Raw genomic sequence first — 19,303 nt, 5'->3', positions numbered from 1 at the left:
AAAATGAAAGTGGGTTAAATATAAAACCCTAAGCCTAATAGGCATATTTTTCATATATATAAATAGGCCTATTAGGCTACAACAGAATAGAACCAAAGATAGAATCAATTTTAGAACTGAAAAAATAGAATCAAAAGTAAAAAATAGAGACGACATTAGGAGCAATGACGCTGAATATTTTTACTATTCTATTGAGGCATAGATAAATGAAGAGCTCTCGTGAGCGATACAATTGCATAGTAATTTATAGTGATTTCAAAAGCAGTCCTTAAAAAAAAAAACATGGAGTAGTGTGGCATAATTTTTGAGAGATTACGCGGAACGCGTTTTAGTTAAGATCCTGGTTTCAATGCCCTTAATGTATGTAGGCTAGGCTGCTTAAAAAAAAAATGTCACAACGCGTTTTGAGATTGTTTTGAATTAAACATTGAAGTTTAAAATGTAGTGTTTTGGCACACCAGGCCGAGTGGCGTTACGCATTGTTCAAAAATCAGGTTTTATTCTGGCATGTTGAATTGGCGTTAGATTTTTTTTTTTAGATTTAGATTTTAGATTTCCTTAGATTTATTTTTCTCATAACAGCTAAAATAACTTAATATATGCCTTGTCTTAATATGACCTACTTAATATAGGCAATAGGCATATAATAGCCTATATAATAAATTAGCAAAACTTGGCCACTAAATATTTAATTTTCAATTATTTTAATTATCACAATTAAAGTTTTAATTTAATTAAATTGAACAAGCGCAACAATCAGCATTTAATCAAATATTCTAAAAGATGTATTATTAATAATAATAATGTTATTTCAACATAATATTTCGTTTTTTCGACATAATATGTGTGCGTGCAAGCAACAAGCAAGATGTGTATTTATCCGGTGATGCGTGCATTGATTTTTATCAATAAACTAGTGTTTTCTGACAGTGTCGACTGCAAAGATGAAGTTGACGATCGCCATATTTGTAGTGAACCCACCTAGAGAGAAATGCACATAAAGACATAATCAGAGAGTAGCCTTTTTCTTTTCGTTTTGAATTATTTCGTTTGAAGACATTTCAAGCTTTGTGTATTTGATGTATTTATCATGTCTGTGTGAGGCATACGCTGAGTTTCGTTAAGTTAGGAGGATGAGATGCGCTCCAGCTGACGTGCAATGCAAGTGACCGCGCGGGCGCCTCCATGATTAGTGTCTGTTATATTTGCTTCTCTTACTTATTAAATCCAGGCAAGGGCTGATGAAAAATTTATTAAAATTAAGATACAATTTATAGAAAACGAAATTCACTTTAAAGAAAGGTTTTCTACTAAACAAAACTTAATGAAGTGGTCAAAATCATGTCTGACCCACTCCATATCCATCTCTCGATATAATGCATCCTATCTTACTCGTGCTGTTCACTTTTCATATTCAACATAGATGGAAAAAAATAACATTAGAATATTTTAACAAATATGATACTAAATGAGATTATTTAATGGCTACAACAGTATATGCCTATAGACTCTATTTGTACAAATTGCTGCACATTAATTTAATTAAATGAAACCTTGTAACGAATTCACACTGTAGGGTAGACTGTGTACAGTTGAGACACCTTAAATAACTTGCGTTCGCAGCAAACACAAGTTGTGATTTTTGCTGTGCACTTGTCAGCTGAAGGAAATATACCAGACCTCTTGGAACTTTAATTGAATACATAGCGTTGGTAAAGCATACTGAAATTACATCCCTACAAATTTATTAGGCCCTACTGAAAATAAATGTATCGAATTTAAGCAAAGTAGCCTAAATGTTAAGACTGTAAGCCCTTTGCTTTTTAGTAGCCTATAAAGGACTCTTATAGCCGACTTTGTGTTACTTTAATTTGTAGAGGATTTTTTTAACTCAAACATTAACACTGAAATAAATTAAACTAAATGATTGTAAAATTTTTGGCACACCACGACGAGTGGCGCTATGCATTGTTCTAAAGCCAGGTTTTATTCTGGCATGTTGAATTAGTGTTCGACAAACGCGGCGGCGCGTTCATTTGAATGAAGAGCGCTTCTCGCTCTGCGAGCGAACACACACTGGAACGTTAGGCCATGTCGCATCGAGTGAATCGGGGCCGAGTGGTTGAACTTACGTTACGATCATTTAGATGACACGGGTTCGAATCCCGAACTTACTAGGACTACTGATTTTTTTATATTAGCCTATTAATGCATTTTATAGTCTATTGTTGACGCAGAGAGATTTGTCTAGTTCTAAAACATAGTTTTTTTTTTTTGCTTATAGTCTATTTACAAAATAATATCACCATGCATTTCCATTTTACACTAAGGAGCAAATATTATACAATGACTTTACTTCTGTAGCCTATAATAATTCCAATGGTAATTTCAAAAGCAGTTCTGTTAAAAAAAAAAAATTATATATATATATATATATATATGACGTTTAAAGAACAAACAATATAATCAGAACCAGTATTCTGTTGCGTTCATAGTGGCAGTAATGCATCCACGGCTTTTCAAAATGTCACAAAGCGTCTTGAGATTGTTTTGAATGAAATATTGAAGTTTATAATTAAGTGTTTGGGCACACCACGACGAGTGGCAAACTCTTTGTTTTGTTTTGCAAACTCAGCTAGCCTGTGGGGGGGGGGTGGGGGTGGGGGGGGGGGGTTGGAGAAGGCAATAGTTTCTTTATCGTGGGGGTGCAGGACAGAGGTGTTAATGTTCCTTCTTTCATATGGAGAGTGTCGGAGCCAGCCTGTTGAGCAAGCAAAGGCAAAATTCTTTTAAGGATTAATCTCAAAATCTCCAAAAGTCCATAGCCTATGTGCAGTAGGCCCTATATCTTATTAAATTATATATTGTAGTTTTATTGATTGTATTTAAAGGTTTTCCACACACAATTTCAATTTAGCAGATACAGAGCTCTTTAATTCGCGACCCACCTCGTTTTATTGTAAGGTGAATTCAGCAAGGCATGTTGTATCTTTGAAGGAACAAAAGCTATTTGTTACAGTTTTTTCTTTCGTGATTTGTGTGGATGACACACAGCGACATATACAGTATTATCAGCTGTATGGTGTTTTTTTTTTACGCTGAAATGCTTAATTTCGAGAAAGACCCGCCGCGCGCAGTGAGGGAGACCAAACTTACTAAAAAAATACAGAGAGGCGAAGAAAAACGCCTGTTCTTAATTTATGTTGCTTTGAACTTTTTTCGTTTTGTACCGTTTTAATTTTTTAATTTAGCTGCAATTTCTTTGACAATAGAAATTTAAAATGTTGCAAGAATAAGATTCTGTGTTTCTTATTTTGCATCACAAAGGGAATAAAATCGCATCGATGCAACCCTGTTTAAATAAATAAACTTTCCCGACACTTTATTCATACCTTGAAATGTGCAATGGGTTTTCAAACTTAATTAATTTTCTTTTTCTTTTACATTTTCATTGTTTATTTTTTAATTGAAAGCAATACTGTACTGAAAGTATTTTTCTGATTTGTTCGATCTGTTTTGAAAAATGTCTTCCGTTGCTATGGCCGGGTATAACTGTCAGTCATCTCAATCTCGTGAATGATTCACACACACACACACAAATAATTTAGCAGATTAAAGACGAGCTTCATCATCTTCATTTTCTGGTGCAATCGGCTGACAGTCTTCCTTCATCTGATGTGTCGTCTTTGCAGCGGCTCAACTGGAATGTAGCAAATTGATGTTGTAATGTACAATTGATAATTAAACAAGATGATTGACTTTAATAAACAGATGCATATTTAAGCATCAAGAACGGAAAAACATAAACACTGTCGGCTACACTGAGATTCGATCTCAGATCGTTTGAAGCTTCGAGAGGCTATTGTTATTGCATTGACCACAGAGCTATCGTCTGAATAGCCTAGGTAAACTATTTTCTCTGTTTTAAAAGTTTGTCATATTCTTTTTTATTTGTTTATTTTTTTTTAACATTGGCAATTTACTGTCTCGAAATTATGTGTCGAAAAAATTTTTAAAAAGTGTTTTTACAAGACATGTGCTGTTTGTTTGTTTATTTATTTATTTATTATTATTATTATGCAGATGTTAATTCAGCCATTCTGTTGGATAAAAATTGTCCCTAATGTAAAATGGAAATTAATGGTAATTTTATTTTATAAATATAAAATATTTAAAATAGGCTATGAGAAAAAAACAATAGGCTATGGTGTAGCAATATTTTAGAACTATCAAATCTTTCTGCATTAATAATAAAAAATTAGCCCATGTTTGTTCGGGATTTGAACGTTATAGCCTACCACTCGGCCACGAATTTGTTTTGTTTTATATTGTTTGAAATGTATTTTTACATATTTTGCTTTCGTTAATGTTACCCAATTCTGTTGTAGCATAATAGGCCTATATTTTTTCCCTAAAAGTTTGTTTTATTCTCTGCTTTGTTTGTTTATATTTTTACATATTCAATCAGTCTCATTTTTGTTCAAATAATGAAAAAATGTTTTTTTTTTTTTTTTTTTTTTTTACAAGATCTTGCGCCATGTTTTTTTTTTTTTTTTTTTTTTTTTTTTTTTAATAAACAGATAGGAAACTTACCTTTTAAAATGCCGCAGTTGCTGCTGTGCGCGAACGACTTTGAAATTCGACTGGTTTATTTTTGCTGCGGCAGTAGGCTAATAGGCATTGTGGTTGATTATTTATTAAAGAATTCAAATGATAATCATAACAACATGTAAGCCTATTTAATTCTGAATATAACAAAGAATGCTTAAATGTTTTAAATGTTAAAATGTTTAAAATGCTGAAAATGTTTTAATTTTACGGTAAATTATTTTAATTTATTTCACTGTTATGTTTCAGTTAATAAATCTACAAACACATTAAAATAACACGAAGTAAGTAACCTATTGACATAGCCTTTCTAAATTATAGAAAAACTGGGCACACAATGTTAACGTGTGTCTACTTTGTTTAAATTTAATGAATTTGAATTCGTTTAACCACAATATTTATCTTGAATTTATCTGTGACCTCAGCTCAGATTACTGCCGCGGCAGATTAGGTCATAAAGAGAATAAACTGACACTTTGGAAGTCTGTGATTACAGCGCCACTCGGCGGTAAAAGGCAGCAAATACACATCCCAATTTTGCCGCCGCGGGAACGGCGGCGGTAAAAGTCTCATTCTGGTTGGCCACCATCTGTACCCATCACAGAAAACTTTCTGCATTTTTACATTTCCAAAAAAACTCATTCTGTATGAAGCTTGTTTACCCATGGGGACCTCTATTTAGGTCCCCACTGTGATACGAGTCCCCATGAGTCTGTGTGCATTCAGGTTAAAGTCCCCACCGGGACAGAAAAACATGAACACACATACACACACACACACACACACACACACACACACTCCAGCATTGCAATCTTGACATTGCAGCCTGTTCATTATAGACTTAATAAAATATAATAATAAAATGGTCAACCTAACATATAAAGATTACACTGCTCTAAATAGTCAGTAGTACAATTCGTACATTCACAGTAAGCACCGCTCCACTGTGAATTTTCCAAGCACATTTTTGCGCATGTGTAGAGGATAATTTTTCCCTTCGATATTGGAACGTGAGTGAAGTACAAAGCATATAATAAACAATAGTTTAGCATCCAAAAAAAGGTAATTATATATATATATATATATATATATATATATATATATATATATATATATATATATATATTAGACAAGTAATATTCTTTGTCTTGTCACTTAAAAAAAAAAAAAAAATATATATATATATATATATATATATATATATATATATATATATATATTCTTTTTCCCCCTATTTTTAATATATATATATATATATATATATATATATATATATATATATATATATATATATAATAGGGGAAAAAAGAATATATATATATATATATTTTTTTTAAGTGACAAGACAAAGAATATTACTTGTCTGATTGCTAGATATAAATATAGCTGCGAGCAGCGATGGAGGGCCCCAGCCGGTGCCACCGGCTTGGGCCCGCAATCGCTGCTCGCAGCTATATTTATTATTATTAGGGCCCAAGCCCTGAAACAGCGCCCTGAAACAGCTCGACAGCGCCCCCTAGAAAACAATCTGAAATCTTGGACACATACAAGAACGTATTAGTATGAAACTTGGTACACTAGGGCCCCGTTCACACCGCAAGTCTTAATGCTCAATTCTGATTTTTTGCTCAGATCCGATTTTTTGATTGGCTGTTCACATTACCTTTTACAATGTGACCTATATCTGATTGCAGTGTGAACTGTTTGAGGTTTCAAACTAACACGCATGCGCAAAAGAACAATAACAATGACGTCAGACGCAGCACGCGGTTGCACTATTATGGAAGAAGTAAGCATATTCGCATTTATTGCAAAATGTTTGTGTAATGGAAGCCGTAACATCAATGAGCAGGTGCTGAGGAGGAGAAGAAAGAGAAAGAGAGCAAAATTGGCAGTTTTTGCCTTTTGCGGGTTTATGGCTGCAAATTCATTACAGAGGTCTGTGTGGATGCGTAGACGAAGCCAGGAGTGGTGGGAATGTGATGTGACTAGTTTCACTGAGACGCTGTTTTTTGAAAACTTTAGGATGTCGAGGGCAACTTTTGATTATATCTGTCAGCGCCTCTCCTCAAGACTCCTACGGCAGGACACTCAATTTAGGCGACCCATCTCCGTGCGGAAACGTGTAGGAGTTGGGCTGTATTGGCTGGCAACGGGGGTCAGTTACCGCACGATGGGTAACCTGTTTGGCATTGCCAGGTCTTCTGTGTGCGCGATTGTGCACGAATTTTGCAAGGCCGTGCGCCAAGTCCTCATGCCCGAGTTCATAAAACTGCCCGAAGGAGACGCACTCCGGGATGTCCTACAAGGCTTCCAAATGAGGTGTGGTTTTCCACAGTGCGCTGGAGCAATTGACGGGAGTCATATCCCCATCATTGCCCCAGAAGAAAATCACGTCGACTACTTCAATCGCAAAGGATGGCATTCTGTCCTTCTGCAGGGAGTTGTAGATCATCAGTTCTGGTAAGCCTTCTACAATTATGAAAATAATCTATCCTGGATTTTTTTTCTAGTGTTAGCAGTCAGTGAGTGAAAAGTCTGATTTAGGTTTTTAAAATAGTTAAATAATGCTGCCTTGTGATACAATTATGTGGTATGGCAAGCCGCTTTAACATTTAATCATTTAAACCTATAGTCTCTATTTTCGTGCTAGCACTTATTTTTTAGATAGTATCTATTCCATTAAGTACTAGTACTTATTCATTAGCTAAATAAATGCGTACTAGTACTTAATGGAATAGATACTAGTATCTAAAAAATAAGTACTAGCATGAAAATTTAGACTAGTTGGTTTAAATGATTAAATGTTAAAACGGTTTGTCATAGTATGACTTGTCATTAGCCCTACTGATATTAAAATATGATAGCCCCTCTGTGTTTACAGTAACCATCTTTGTTTTGCAACCCCCTACCGATCATTTAAAAATTAGCCTATATTTAAATGTTTCACAGTGCAGTAATAACTGATTTGTGTTTCTTTTCATAATTGTTTACATGGACAAAATTATAAAATAACACATCACTTGTCCCCATAACAGTTTCACCAACATCTACACGGGATGGCCTGGAAGTGTCCATGATGCCAGGGTTCTTAGGAATTCACGTGTCTTTGCAATGGCAGAGAGAGGGGAGCTTTTTCCACCAGTAAGTTGTTCTATAACAATCATGCACACATGTATACACACACACTCAAATCTTATTTGGAAACAGTACCATCTTAGTATTAAAGACATTAAAATGTTTTAAGAAACATATTATAACATCTAATAAATTCAACTTCTCTTATTTTCCAAAGGACACAGTGGAGATCAATGGTGTCCAAGTACCGATCATGCTGCTTGGTGACCCGGCATACCCCATGAGGAGCTGGCTTATTAAAGGGTACACTGACACAGGGAACCTGACAGAGCAGCAACGGTACTTTAACGAGCGACACAGCAAAGCCAGGGTGACGGTGGAATGTGCATTCGGCCGATTGAAGGGGCGGTGGAGATGCCTGGGGAAACGGCTGGACGTGGACATCTCCACTGTCCCTACCATCATAAGTGCATGCTGCACTCTCCACAATGTGTGTGAGAAGCATGGTGAGGCCTATGAGGGACCTGCTCAAGCTATTCTTCAGGACAACAGGATTGCAGAAGGAGGGGCACAAGATGCTGCTGAGCCAACAAGAGTCAGAGAGGCACTGACAGAGTTTTTTTACAGCCAACGCTGATTCACATAAGAAACTTTATTTTACAATGTTTAAACATAACATTCTCAAAGTGTGGATCAACAAAAAAACTGTTTTCAATACTAATGATGAAATGGTCAGTTTTGTTCTAAAATAAAAATAAAAATTAAATGCATCCCTGTAAAATTAGTTGTGCAGGTGGATGCAAACAAATAATTCATATAAAAATCATCAAATTTTCCACACAAGAATTTTTCTTGGCTAAAAAATAAGAAAACCTGCTAACTTAAATGTTCTACTTTGAATAATTACTCTGAAAACACAAAATAAAAATTATTCTGCTATAGTGCAAGTCTCTGTCGGTTTAGTAACGCTACATAATGTTCAAATTGTAACCTGAAATCAAACTGTCAAATATAACCTGAACTGTTATTAATCTTTATAATGATGTATCCACTTTGCATAGATTGACCAACAATACTGAAAGCAATTCACAATATTGGATCTGATTTACTTTTCCTCATCATCTGGAGGTCGGTAGAATGGTGGATGTCCTGAGGCCTGGCTGAAAGGCTGCTGAACAGGACCTTGAGGGTGTGCTGACACCTGGCTGAAGGACTGAGGTAGATCTGGAGGATGTACAGGTGGATGGGTGAAAGGTTGAGCCAGATCTTGCAGAAAAGATAGAGGCTGGTTGGTTGTCTCGTTACATGGTGGCGGCTGAGGTGAACCCATGCTAAATTTCGGGGGATGAGTAAAGTTGTAAAAGGTAGGCTGAGGCGGCAGTTGTATTGGGTTGTACTGTGAGGGCTGGACTGGTGCTTGGTAGATAGGTGGAAATGGTGAATTTGACCTTGCAAGAAACTGTGTGAACATTGAGAGCATTTTGAGCTCATGCTCATGCTGTGCTGCTTGCATTTTCAATTGAAGCTCAGTGTCGTCTGTGTTATTGAGGGCACTGCTGATCTTTTCAGCGAAGATTTCCAGTGTTGCTTCCATCTTGGTCTTCCTTTTCCTGCTCTTGGCAGATGTAGCTGTAAGAAAGAGGAGAAAGTGTTTGGTTATTGGCCACAATTAAAAAAATAAACAGTTATGCTTGGAGGATAGACATGAGTATAAGTAAACCCTTAGCAGTAATACAGTACAGTAATAGCAGAATCAAAAAAACAGTAGTGGATGGGTTAGCGAAGCGAATACTAATGATTTAGCAACAGCCTGATAAAAACATGAATATTCTTACTTCCAGAGGACTTGGTGGCTGTTGTGCTTCTTCCAGTGGTCTCTGTAATGCCTGCAGCTGATGAGCTTTCTCCAGATGTAGATGGTGTAGAAGCAGAAGACACAGAAGGTGCAGAAGATGCAGATGGGAGTGACTCGGTGCTTGTATCATCTGGTGCAAGCAAACATATAATATACTGCTATAATGTGATGTATTCATTGCAAATATTATGAGCTGTTTCACGTTAACAATTTACATAACACCCTCAACACACACACGTTACCCTGAGAAGATGAGGATAACATGGCAGCCCCCTCCTTATAATTTATAATATGAGATTTGGTTATGAGCCAGGTTACCAGTGCACTGGATCAGATCGTAGATATGTAACGGAGACTGTGTACATTTTTGAATGTCGAGCCCGATCTCATGAAAGTGCGCATCTATAACGGTTACCAGAAATTAAATTGATCGTGCCATTTATACGCCTTAATTTGTTTTTGCGTTTATAATATTCACTTTATTGCGTGTAAAGCACGCACACTAATACCATTTGCAGTGTGCATATGCGCACACACACACAATTTTTTTTTTTTTTTTTTTTTATTGTCCGTTTAAATGGTAACCTACGAGAAATAAAATTTGTGATAGCCTATAGATACGCACTTTCATGAGTGTTTGGAGCGACAGTCACGTAAAGGGTACAAGTCTCTGCTTCTCTGGTTTGTTTCCCAGTTTCCCAGTCCAAAGAAAACTGACTGAAAACATAACGTTACCTGTCTCACCATCTATATCCAGGCTGTCTGCCGAACTCCTCGGAGTTTCAGGCTCCTCTTCACCTGCTTCGTAGCTATCCAGCAGCTCCAACGGCTGACAGCTGGGTTTATCGCCCATAACACGGCTAATTTCGTTATAAAATGGGCAAGTGATGCGACCACGACCGCTTCGGTTGTTAGAATCATTTGCTTCTTTAAATTTACTTTTAAGACTCTTCACCTTTCTTTGACACTGCAGCCACGTTCTCCTGTGTCCCCGTTCTTCCATTTCGTGCGCAATTTTTTCAAAAACTGCGCGGTTACGGTAGGAGCCTTCAAGTTTGCTTTGAATTGAAGTATCTCCCCATATGCTAATAAGGTCTAACACCTCACTTTCCCTCCACTGACTCACTCCATCGCTGTTCTCCATATTATGTAGTCAAGTTTTTAATGTCAGACTCAGGCTGTCTGTGTCTGTTGTGTCTAAGGTGTCGCCGGCGCACAATTGTGACAAATGTCGACGTAGAATGACGTAAAAGTCGCATCAAATCCGCCTTGGTTGTTCACACTGCGGTCGCATTGAAAAAAATCAGATATGGTTCTGATTCAGTACCACATATGTATGTGGTCTAAATCTGATTTGAAAAAATCAGATCTGGGCTAGATTTGAGTGTTCACACTACCTATGAAGAAGTCTGACCTGGTCACTTGACCCCAAAAAAATCAGATTTGGGCCACTTTTGCCTGCAGTGTGAACGGGGCCATATAGATCTCATCAGGCCGAACAACTTCCGCACTCTATGTTATTAGCGCCGCCCAACAGGAAGTCGGCTATTATGGGTTGTTTGAAAAACGTATGCTCTGGAATTTGAAATACTCCTCCTAGAGAATTCATCCGATCGCCACCAAACTCGGTGTGCATGAAGTCAAGACATTGAGGATGAAAAATTGCCAGGGGATTTTTGATATCTCAAACGGTTTGCCTGTGGCGAGGAAACGAATTTATGGCGAATAATGAAAACAGGAAGTGTGTTATAACTTCTGCATACATTAACTGATCTTGATTAAACTTCCGCAGTGTGTTCGTTGTAAGAGGCCGATCACATGGATGTGACTATTGTGAGTCAAAGTTATAGCGCCACCAACTGGCAGCAGGAAGTGTGTCACTTTAAAAATGCTTTGAAATCACCCTCTTATTTTTACCCGATTTGCTTCAAACTTTATGTATATAATGTAGACACATGGCAGATGTAGACCTGTGAAAGGATTATTGATATCTTAGATACTGTTGCCGTGGCAACGCATCAAACTTTAATATTCTTTTTGGATGCTTTTAAAACTCTTAGCATGCTTGAAATTGGATGAAACTCGACAGACACATCACATTTATTAGCCAGTAGACATGTGAAAAGTTTCAGAAATGGGCGTGGCAGGGGGGCTCAACAGCGCCCCCTTGAACGGGGTCTGAAAACTTGGTCCATATATCAAACACGCTTACATGAATTAATATGAAACTCGGTACACATATAGATCTCATCGGGCCGAACAACTTTCCCTTAGTTAAGTTTTACGCCAGCCCAACAGGAAGTCAGCTATTATGGGTTGTTTGGAGAACGCTTGCTGTGGAATTTAAAACACTCCTCCTAGAGAATTAATTAAATCGCCACCAAACTCGGTGTGCATGAAGTCAAGACATTGAGGATGCTAAATTGCGGACGGATTTTTGATATCTCGAACGGTTTGGCCGTGGCGAGGAAACGAATTTATGGCGAGAAAAGAGAAACACAAAGCGGTATAACCTCTGCATACATTAACTGATCTTGATGAAACTTCAGCAGTGTGTTTGTGGTAAGATGCCGATCAGATGGATGTAACTATTGTGAGTCAAAGTTATAGCGCCACCAACTGGCAGCAGGAAGTGTGTCACTTTCAACATGCTTTTGACAAAAGTGGGGGGGTTAGTTTTACCAACAGTTACAAAAATCAGTATATATATTGGTCTCACCGAGCCGGACAAGTTTCTAATTTACAGTCATTAGCTCTGACCAACAGGAAGTCAGATATTTTGGTTTGAATGTGGATTTATTTGCAAAATCGGCCTCTGAATTTTATATATATATATTTTAAAGTGACAAGACAGAGAATATTACTTATCCGATATATATACATATATATATATATATATATATATATAAATATAGCTGCAAGCAGCGATGGAGGGCCCAAGCCAGTGACACCGCCACCCCGGTGCCTTTAGTGTAACTAAAGGCACCAGGGTGGCGGTTCCACCGGCTTGGGCCCGCAATCGCTGCTCGCAGCTATATTTATTATTATTATTATTTTGTCAACCTTTCGGGAACTTTTGGGGCCTTTAACATGCTCAAAAACTCTTGAAATTTTGCACACACGTCAGAACCTGCGGCCATCAGGGCCGGACTGAAGATGGTACCCGGGCGTGGCACGGGGGCTCGACAGCGCCCCCTGGAATGGTGTCTGAAAACTTGGTCCATAAATCAAACACGCTTGCATGTAATAATATGAAACTCAGTACACATATAGATCTCATCGGGCCGAACAACTTTCGTGCTCTAAGTTTTACACCAGCCCAACAGGAAGTCGGTTATTATACGTTGTTTGGAAAACGCATACAATGGAATGTGAAATACTCCTCCTAGGGAATTCATCCGATCGCCACCAAACTCGGTGTGAATGAAGTCAAGACACTGAGGATGCTAAATTGCGGACGGATTTTTGATATCTCGAACGGTTTGGCCGTGGCGAGGAAACAAATTTATGGCGAATAATGGGACACAGGAAGTGTGTTATAACTTCTGCATACATTAACTGATCTTGATGAAACTTCAGCAGTGTGTTCGTTGTAAGAGGCCGATCACATGAACATGACTATTGTGAGTCAAAGTTATAGCGCCACCAACTGGCAGCAGGAAGTGTGTCACTTTCAAAATGCTTTGAAATCACCCTCTTATTTTTACCCGATTTGCTTCAAACTTTATGTGTATAATTTAAACACACGGCAGATGTAGACCTGTGAAAGGATTATTGATATCTTAGATACTGTTGTCGTGGCAACGCATCAAACTTTAATATTCTTTTTTGATGCTTTTGAGACTCTTAATATACTTGAAATTGCATGAAACTCGACAGACACATCACACTTATTATCCAGTAGACATGTGCAAAGTTTCAGAAACGGGCGTGGTGAGGGGCTCAGTAGCGCCACCTTTAGTCAAAAATGGGGGCTTAGTTTTACCTAGAATCACAAAACTTGGTACGTATATTGTTCTCATCGAGCCGGACAACTTTCTAATTCACAGTTATTAGCTGCAACTAACCGAAAGTCAGATATTTTGGTCTGAATATGGATTTTTTGCTAAATCAGCCTCTGAGTTATTAGTTACTCCTCCTAAAAGGTTTATTTTATTCCCACCAAACTTTTTCAACATGATAAAAATATATTAATGATGCTAAATTGTGAACGGATATTGAATATCTCAAACGGTTTTGCTATGGCGAGGGATTAAATTAATGTCAAAAAGGAAGCAGGAAACATCTCATAACTTCTAAAAATGTAATTATACACCATTTATTTTTATATAAAATTATAGGAATATTAGAACTAAACCCATTTTATTCTGTTTTTGCAATTCAAGGAGTATGAAAAAGTTAAAAACAGGCTATTTAGTGCTATTTGGTTCAACAAAAAAGCAAACATAGGGCTATACTGCCCTCTTGTGTCCAAAAGGATATCAAAATAGTATATAAAATGTTTTACTAGGTAGGCCTATTGTATTTAAATATAAATTTATTAGGTATATGACTGTGAGGATATTTTCCCATCGGTTAATAGACGTGTGACACGAGCGGGTGCTTTTAAATCGCTAATATAAAAGTGAAAGTAAAAAACGGACGTCCGCACGGACATTGATAATGGTGCACGTTGGAAAGAAAACACTAAACCGCCATTAGGGGTCGCCTGGCGACCATCTTAATGAGCGAGTCATTGATTAATTCGTTCAAACAATTCGTTCGAATGACTGAGTCATTCATGATTGAGACAGTTGTTTATGGATTGACCATTGAATCTTTGAGTCAACCGATTCGTTTCAAAATGCTGAATCATTCAGTAATGAGAAAACAAGTTGCTGTGAGATGCGCGATGGTTCTGCTGTGATCTTTGTTTAACTATTTTTGCTGCTGAAACAGAACAAAAACAGTCAATATCGCATCTAAAATGTAAGTGACTTAATTGTAACTGTTTATTAACCTGTTGTATGAAATCAATGTCACAGTTTCAATCGTGATTGTATTCAGGAAATAGTAGCCTACTCATCAAGTGAGGTTGCTTAACTCTATCATATGTTATAAAATATATAAAAACTCCATATTTGTAATTTTTATAGTCAGTATGTTGTTAACTGGGTTGCTTTTTTGTGTGCTGCGCTCATTTGTTTACAATTCTCCTGGAGAAGCTGCATGAGCCTCAGCAGGGCAACCTTGTTACCATTGATCAGTAATACATTTATTATTAACTGCTGATTGCAACTTAAAATGAATGTAATGAAATTAGAATAATCTCTCGTTTTAGTGATTCCCAAGTTATTTCTTTGTTATTGACGTTCTAATCAGGCTATACTCTGGTCGGGCAAGTAAAATTCTCTTTCAGGTAGGCCCATTGTATTTATATATAAATATATTAGGGATGTGACTGTGATACAATTTTCCCACCGGTTAATCGATGTGTGACACCGCTGAGGGCTTTTAAATCGCTAACTTAAAAGCGAAAGTAAAATACAGACGTCCGCACAGACATTGATAATGGTGCGGAGTAGAGCGAGCATTTTCAATGTATTCCTATGGAAGTAGGAATGAACTAAAACATTTTATTTATGTTTTTATGTGTCCACTGTTCAACCGCAACCGCGTCACACACACACACACATTCCAGAATTGCAATCTTGACATCGCAGCCTGTTCATTATAGCCCTAATACAATATAATAATAAAAATAGTCAACCTAACATATACGAATTACTCTGCTCTGTTTAAATAGTCAGTAGTACAATTTGTACCATTCACAGTAAGCAGAGCTCCACTGTGATGTTTCCAAGCACATTTTTGCGAGTGTGAAGAGGATGATTTTTTCCATCGATATTGGAACACGAGTGAATTACAAAGCCTATAATAAAGAATAGTTTAGCATCCAAATACATATAAGTTATAACTTCTGCATACATTAACTGATCTTGATGAAACTTCAGCAGTGTGTTCGTTGTAAGAGGCCGATCGCACAGATGTGACTATTGTGAGTCAAAGTTATAGCGCCACCAACAGGCAGCAGGAAGTACATCACTATTAAAATGCTTTGAAATCACTATCTTATTTTTACCAGATTTGCTTCAAACTTTATGTGTACAATGTAGACACACGGCAGATGTAAACCTGTGAAAGGATTATTGATATCTTAGATACTGTTGCCGTGGCAACGCATCAAACTTTAATATTCTTTTTTTATGCTTTTGAGACTCTTAACATACTTGAAATTGCATGAAACTCGACAGACACATCACATTTATTAGCCCGTAGACATGTGCAAAGTTCCAGAAATGGGCGTGGTGAGGGGCTCAGTAGCGCCACCTTTAGTCATAAGTGGGGGGGTTAGTTTTATCAACAGCAACAAAACTTGGTATGTGTATTGTTCTCATCAAGACGGACAACTTTCTAATTTACATGATCTATCTCCGACCAACAGGAAGAGAGATATTTTGGTTTGAATGTGGATTTTCTGAAGAATTTTCTCTCCTTCTCTCTGTGTCTCTGTGTGTGTGAGGGGAGGGGGGATTTGACTATTGCTTTTATATTGTTAATCAAGGTTTCAGGGGCTTTTGGGGTCCTTAACATGCTCAAAAACTCTTGAAACTTTGCACACAAGTCAGAACCCCTTGGCATCAGGGCCGGGCTGAAGCTGGTACCCGGGCGTGGCAGGAGGGCTCAACAGCGCCCCCTTGAACTGGGTCTGAAAACTTGGTCCATAGATCAAACACGCTTGCATGAATTAATATGAAACTCGTTACACATAAAGATCTCATCGGGCCGAACAACTTTCCCTCTGTCAAGTTTCACGCCAGCCCAACAGGAAGTCAGCTATTATTGGTTGTTTGGAGAACGCCTGCTGTGGAATTTGAAACACTCCTCCTAGAAAATGAATTCAATCGTCACCAAACTCGGTGTGCATGAAGTCAAGACATTGAGGATGCTAAATTGCAGACGGATTTTTGATATCTCAAACGGTTTGGCCGTGGCGAGGACACGAATTTATAGCGAGAAAAGAGAAACACGAAGTGTTATAACTTCTGCACACATTAAATGATCTTGATGAAACTTCAGCAGTGTGTTCGTGGTAAGAGGCCGATCAGATGGATGTGACTATTGTGAGTCAAAGTTATAGCGCCACCAACTGGCAGCAGGAAGTGTGTCACTTTCAAAATGTTTTTGACAAAAGTGGGGGGTTTAGTTTTACCCACAATTACAAAAATCAGTACGTATATTGGTCTCATCGAGCCGGACAACTTTCTAATTTACAGGCATTAGCTGCAACCAACAGGAAGTCAGATATTTTGGTCTGAATATGGATTTTTTGTTAAATCAGCGTCTGAGTTTTTAGTTACTCCTCCTAAAAGGTTTATTTTATTCCCACCAAACTTTTTCAACATGATAAAAATATATTAATGATGCTAAATTGTAAACGGATATTGAATATCTCAAACGGTTTTGCTATGGCGAGGGATTAAATTAATGTCAAAAAGGAAGCAGGAAACATCTCATAACTTCTAAAAATGTAATTATACACCATGTATTTTTATATAAAATTATACAAATATTAGAACTAAACCTATTTTATTCTGTTTTTGCAATTCAAGAAGTATGAAAAAGTTAAAAACAGGCTATTTAGTGCTATTTGGTTCAACAAAAAAGCAAACATAGGGCTATTCTGCCCTCTTGTGTCCAAAAGGATATCAAACTAGTATATAAAACGTTTTACTAGGTAGGCCTATTCTGCCCTACAAAGCAAAAAGGCAGTAACTGCATTTTTGGTCAAAAATGAGTTATTATCATTTTCATGACATTCAAGGCATCCTTTGTTATGTGACAAAACATCTTATCTCAAATGTGTGTCGTTTTGGAGAAAAATGGTAGTCGTTTGTACAGTAACTGCAAAAAGCCCTAGTGAAACAAAGCATGAGTACAGTAACATCCATTACTGTGTTCTTGCTATGTTTTACCTAACAAAAAAATAACCGTGTTGCTGCGCAGTGAAGTTACTGTTGCCATGGTGAACAAACACAGCTGATTTCGCGGCATCCTCACGGGACGGTTTTAACATTTGCGATTTCACCCTTCTAACTTCACACAAATTTTGTTTGAGATGGCACAAAGTCGGGGAAAGAAGATGGTCGAACTGGCGTTGAAAAGAAAATACCCGGAGAATGGTAAGTAACAGTGACAGATTAAACATTTAGAGGCTAGGCTATCACAATATAAACACCCATCAGCCGCTAGGGCGGAACTTCCTCTCAGAGGTCCATTCAGATAGCATTATGCTAATTGACAGGCGATGTTTTAAATAGCTTTGCTTACCTGCCCCTGATCCTCCCTGCTCCTAGCTGTAACTTTATCCTCTGTAACTTTACATCATCGCCGATGCCATGTCATCATTTTGTTGTTCATGTCACAAAGTTATAATCCAACTAGCGGTGGAAAAATATTCAATAACTAGAAAAGCACTCGGAGAGCACTAACCTCTGTCAAGGTAGCCTAATAGGTCACTGAGGCAATACAAATTCCAAATGTCCCGGATCACCACCATAATGTAGTCATCTGTTCCTTGTCCTAATACCCATGTTGTCCGAAAATGTCATCCAAATCCGTACAGTACTTTTCGAGTTATCTTAACGAACAGACAGACAGAAACAGCACCAAAAGATAACCTTTAGGCGGAGGTAAAACTTCTAAAGGCATCAGGCTATCCCATAACATCCAGCATGATCTTCTTCGCTCTTATTGGCCTACATGAACGGCATCTTCTTTTTTCATAGGCTAATCATTTACGGCGTTGTTGTCCAGCAGGAGAATATAACCGTATAATCCATAAACACAGCTATCAGTGTAACAGTTATTCTTTAACGTGACAGGTGTCTGTTCAACTTAAAACACACACTCTCTTTGCGGCCGCTGTTTGAAGACTATGTCCGCTGTTTAGAGAAGTTAGCGAGTTGTGAGCAAAACTGACATCTTTCTCTTTACTGTAAGCATCCATGCTTTCAACAAAAACAAACTTCTGCAGAGCGAGCCGGCAGGTATTTACGCCCCCCTTAGCTCTCAGGCTCAAACACATTGGTTCCTATTCCTAAGCATTTATTTATTGCACGGTTTCTTCTTCTGAATATAAAATTAGATATTTAATTTGGATTTCCCTTAATTATATTAACCTATGAAAATGTTGTCCCTCTGCATGACTGCAAGCTTCTATGTTTTATCCTATCGGCCTAATGTAACTTATGAAGCCAGGCTGAGTTTTTGTGTGTTGGCTTTTCTTTCTTCATTTTCAAGGGTGCAAAATTATTAATTTATTATTGTGTTAGCCTAATTCATGCATTATTTTGTCATGGACCTAATTGAAGTTATTCCCTGTACAATAAAATATTATGATATACAGATATCAATATACATATTTTGATCAGAGTGAAGATGTTGTACTGTAGGTCCATATAATAATACTACTACTACTACTAATAATAATAATAATAATTTGTTGCAGTACACAGACAGATGTGGATTTACATTCATGCTACTAATATTCTCTCTTTTTCATTTAAGATACACATGTAGGTATTCCATCAAAGAGGCAGCAAGACCTGCCCCCCGCTGAAGAAATGGAGTGGACCATCCTGGACACTTTACTGGATACCTCCAGCGTGGACAGCTTATACGATGACATTACAGACCTAGATTATGTCCCAACCCCTACGA

At 37.5% G+C, this 19,303-nt stretch overlaps 1 protein-coding gene across 3 annotated transcripts in view; it reads left to right on the top strand.

The window, feature by feature from the left end:
- Window positions 1-8,628, top strand: part of adprh (ADP-ribosylarginine hydrolase) — a 96,995-nt gene extending 88,367 nt beyond the window's left edge. For 2 of the 3 annotated variants that reach the window (XM_081393658.1, XM_081393659.1), the window contains 2 exons: window positions 7,647-7,752; window positions 7,904-8,622. In XM_081393658.1, coding sequence (XP_081249784.1) covers window positions 7,647-7,752; window positions 7,904-8,323 — 526 coding nt within the window. In that variant the 3' untranslated portion in view covers window positions 8,324-8,622. Of the gene's footprint in view, window positions 1-6,173; window positions 7,072-7,646; window positions 7,753-7,903 lie in introns of those variants that run through there. The other variant, XM_081393657.1, reaches the window with a different exon arrangement.
- The last annotated feature ends 10,675 nt before the right edge of the window (window positions 8,629-19,303 follow it).

The sequence above is a fragment of the Scardinius erythrophthalmus genome, assembly GCF_964197995.2.
Source record: "Scardinius erythrophthalmus genome assembly, chromosome: 18".
NCBI classification, from domain to species: Eukaryota; Metazoa; Chordata; class Actinopteri; order Cypriniformes; family Leuciscidae; genus Scardinius; species Scardinius erythrophthalmus.
Note: the sequence above shows the minus strand (reverse complement) of the source record. Positions and strands in the feature narration are given on the sequence as shown.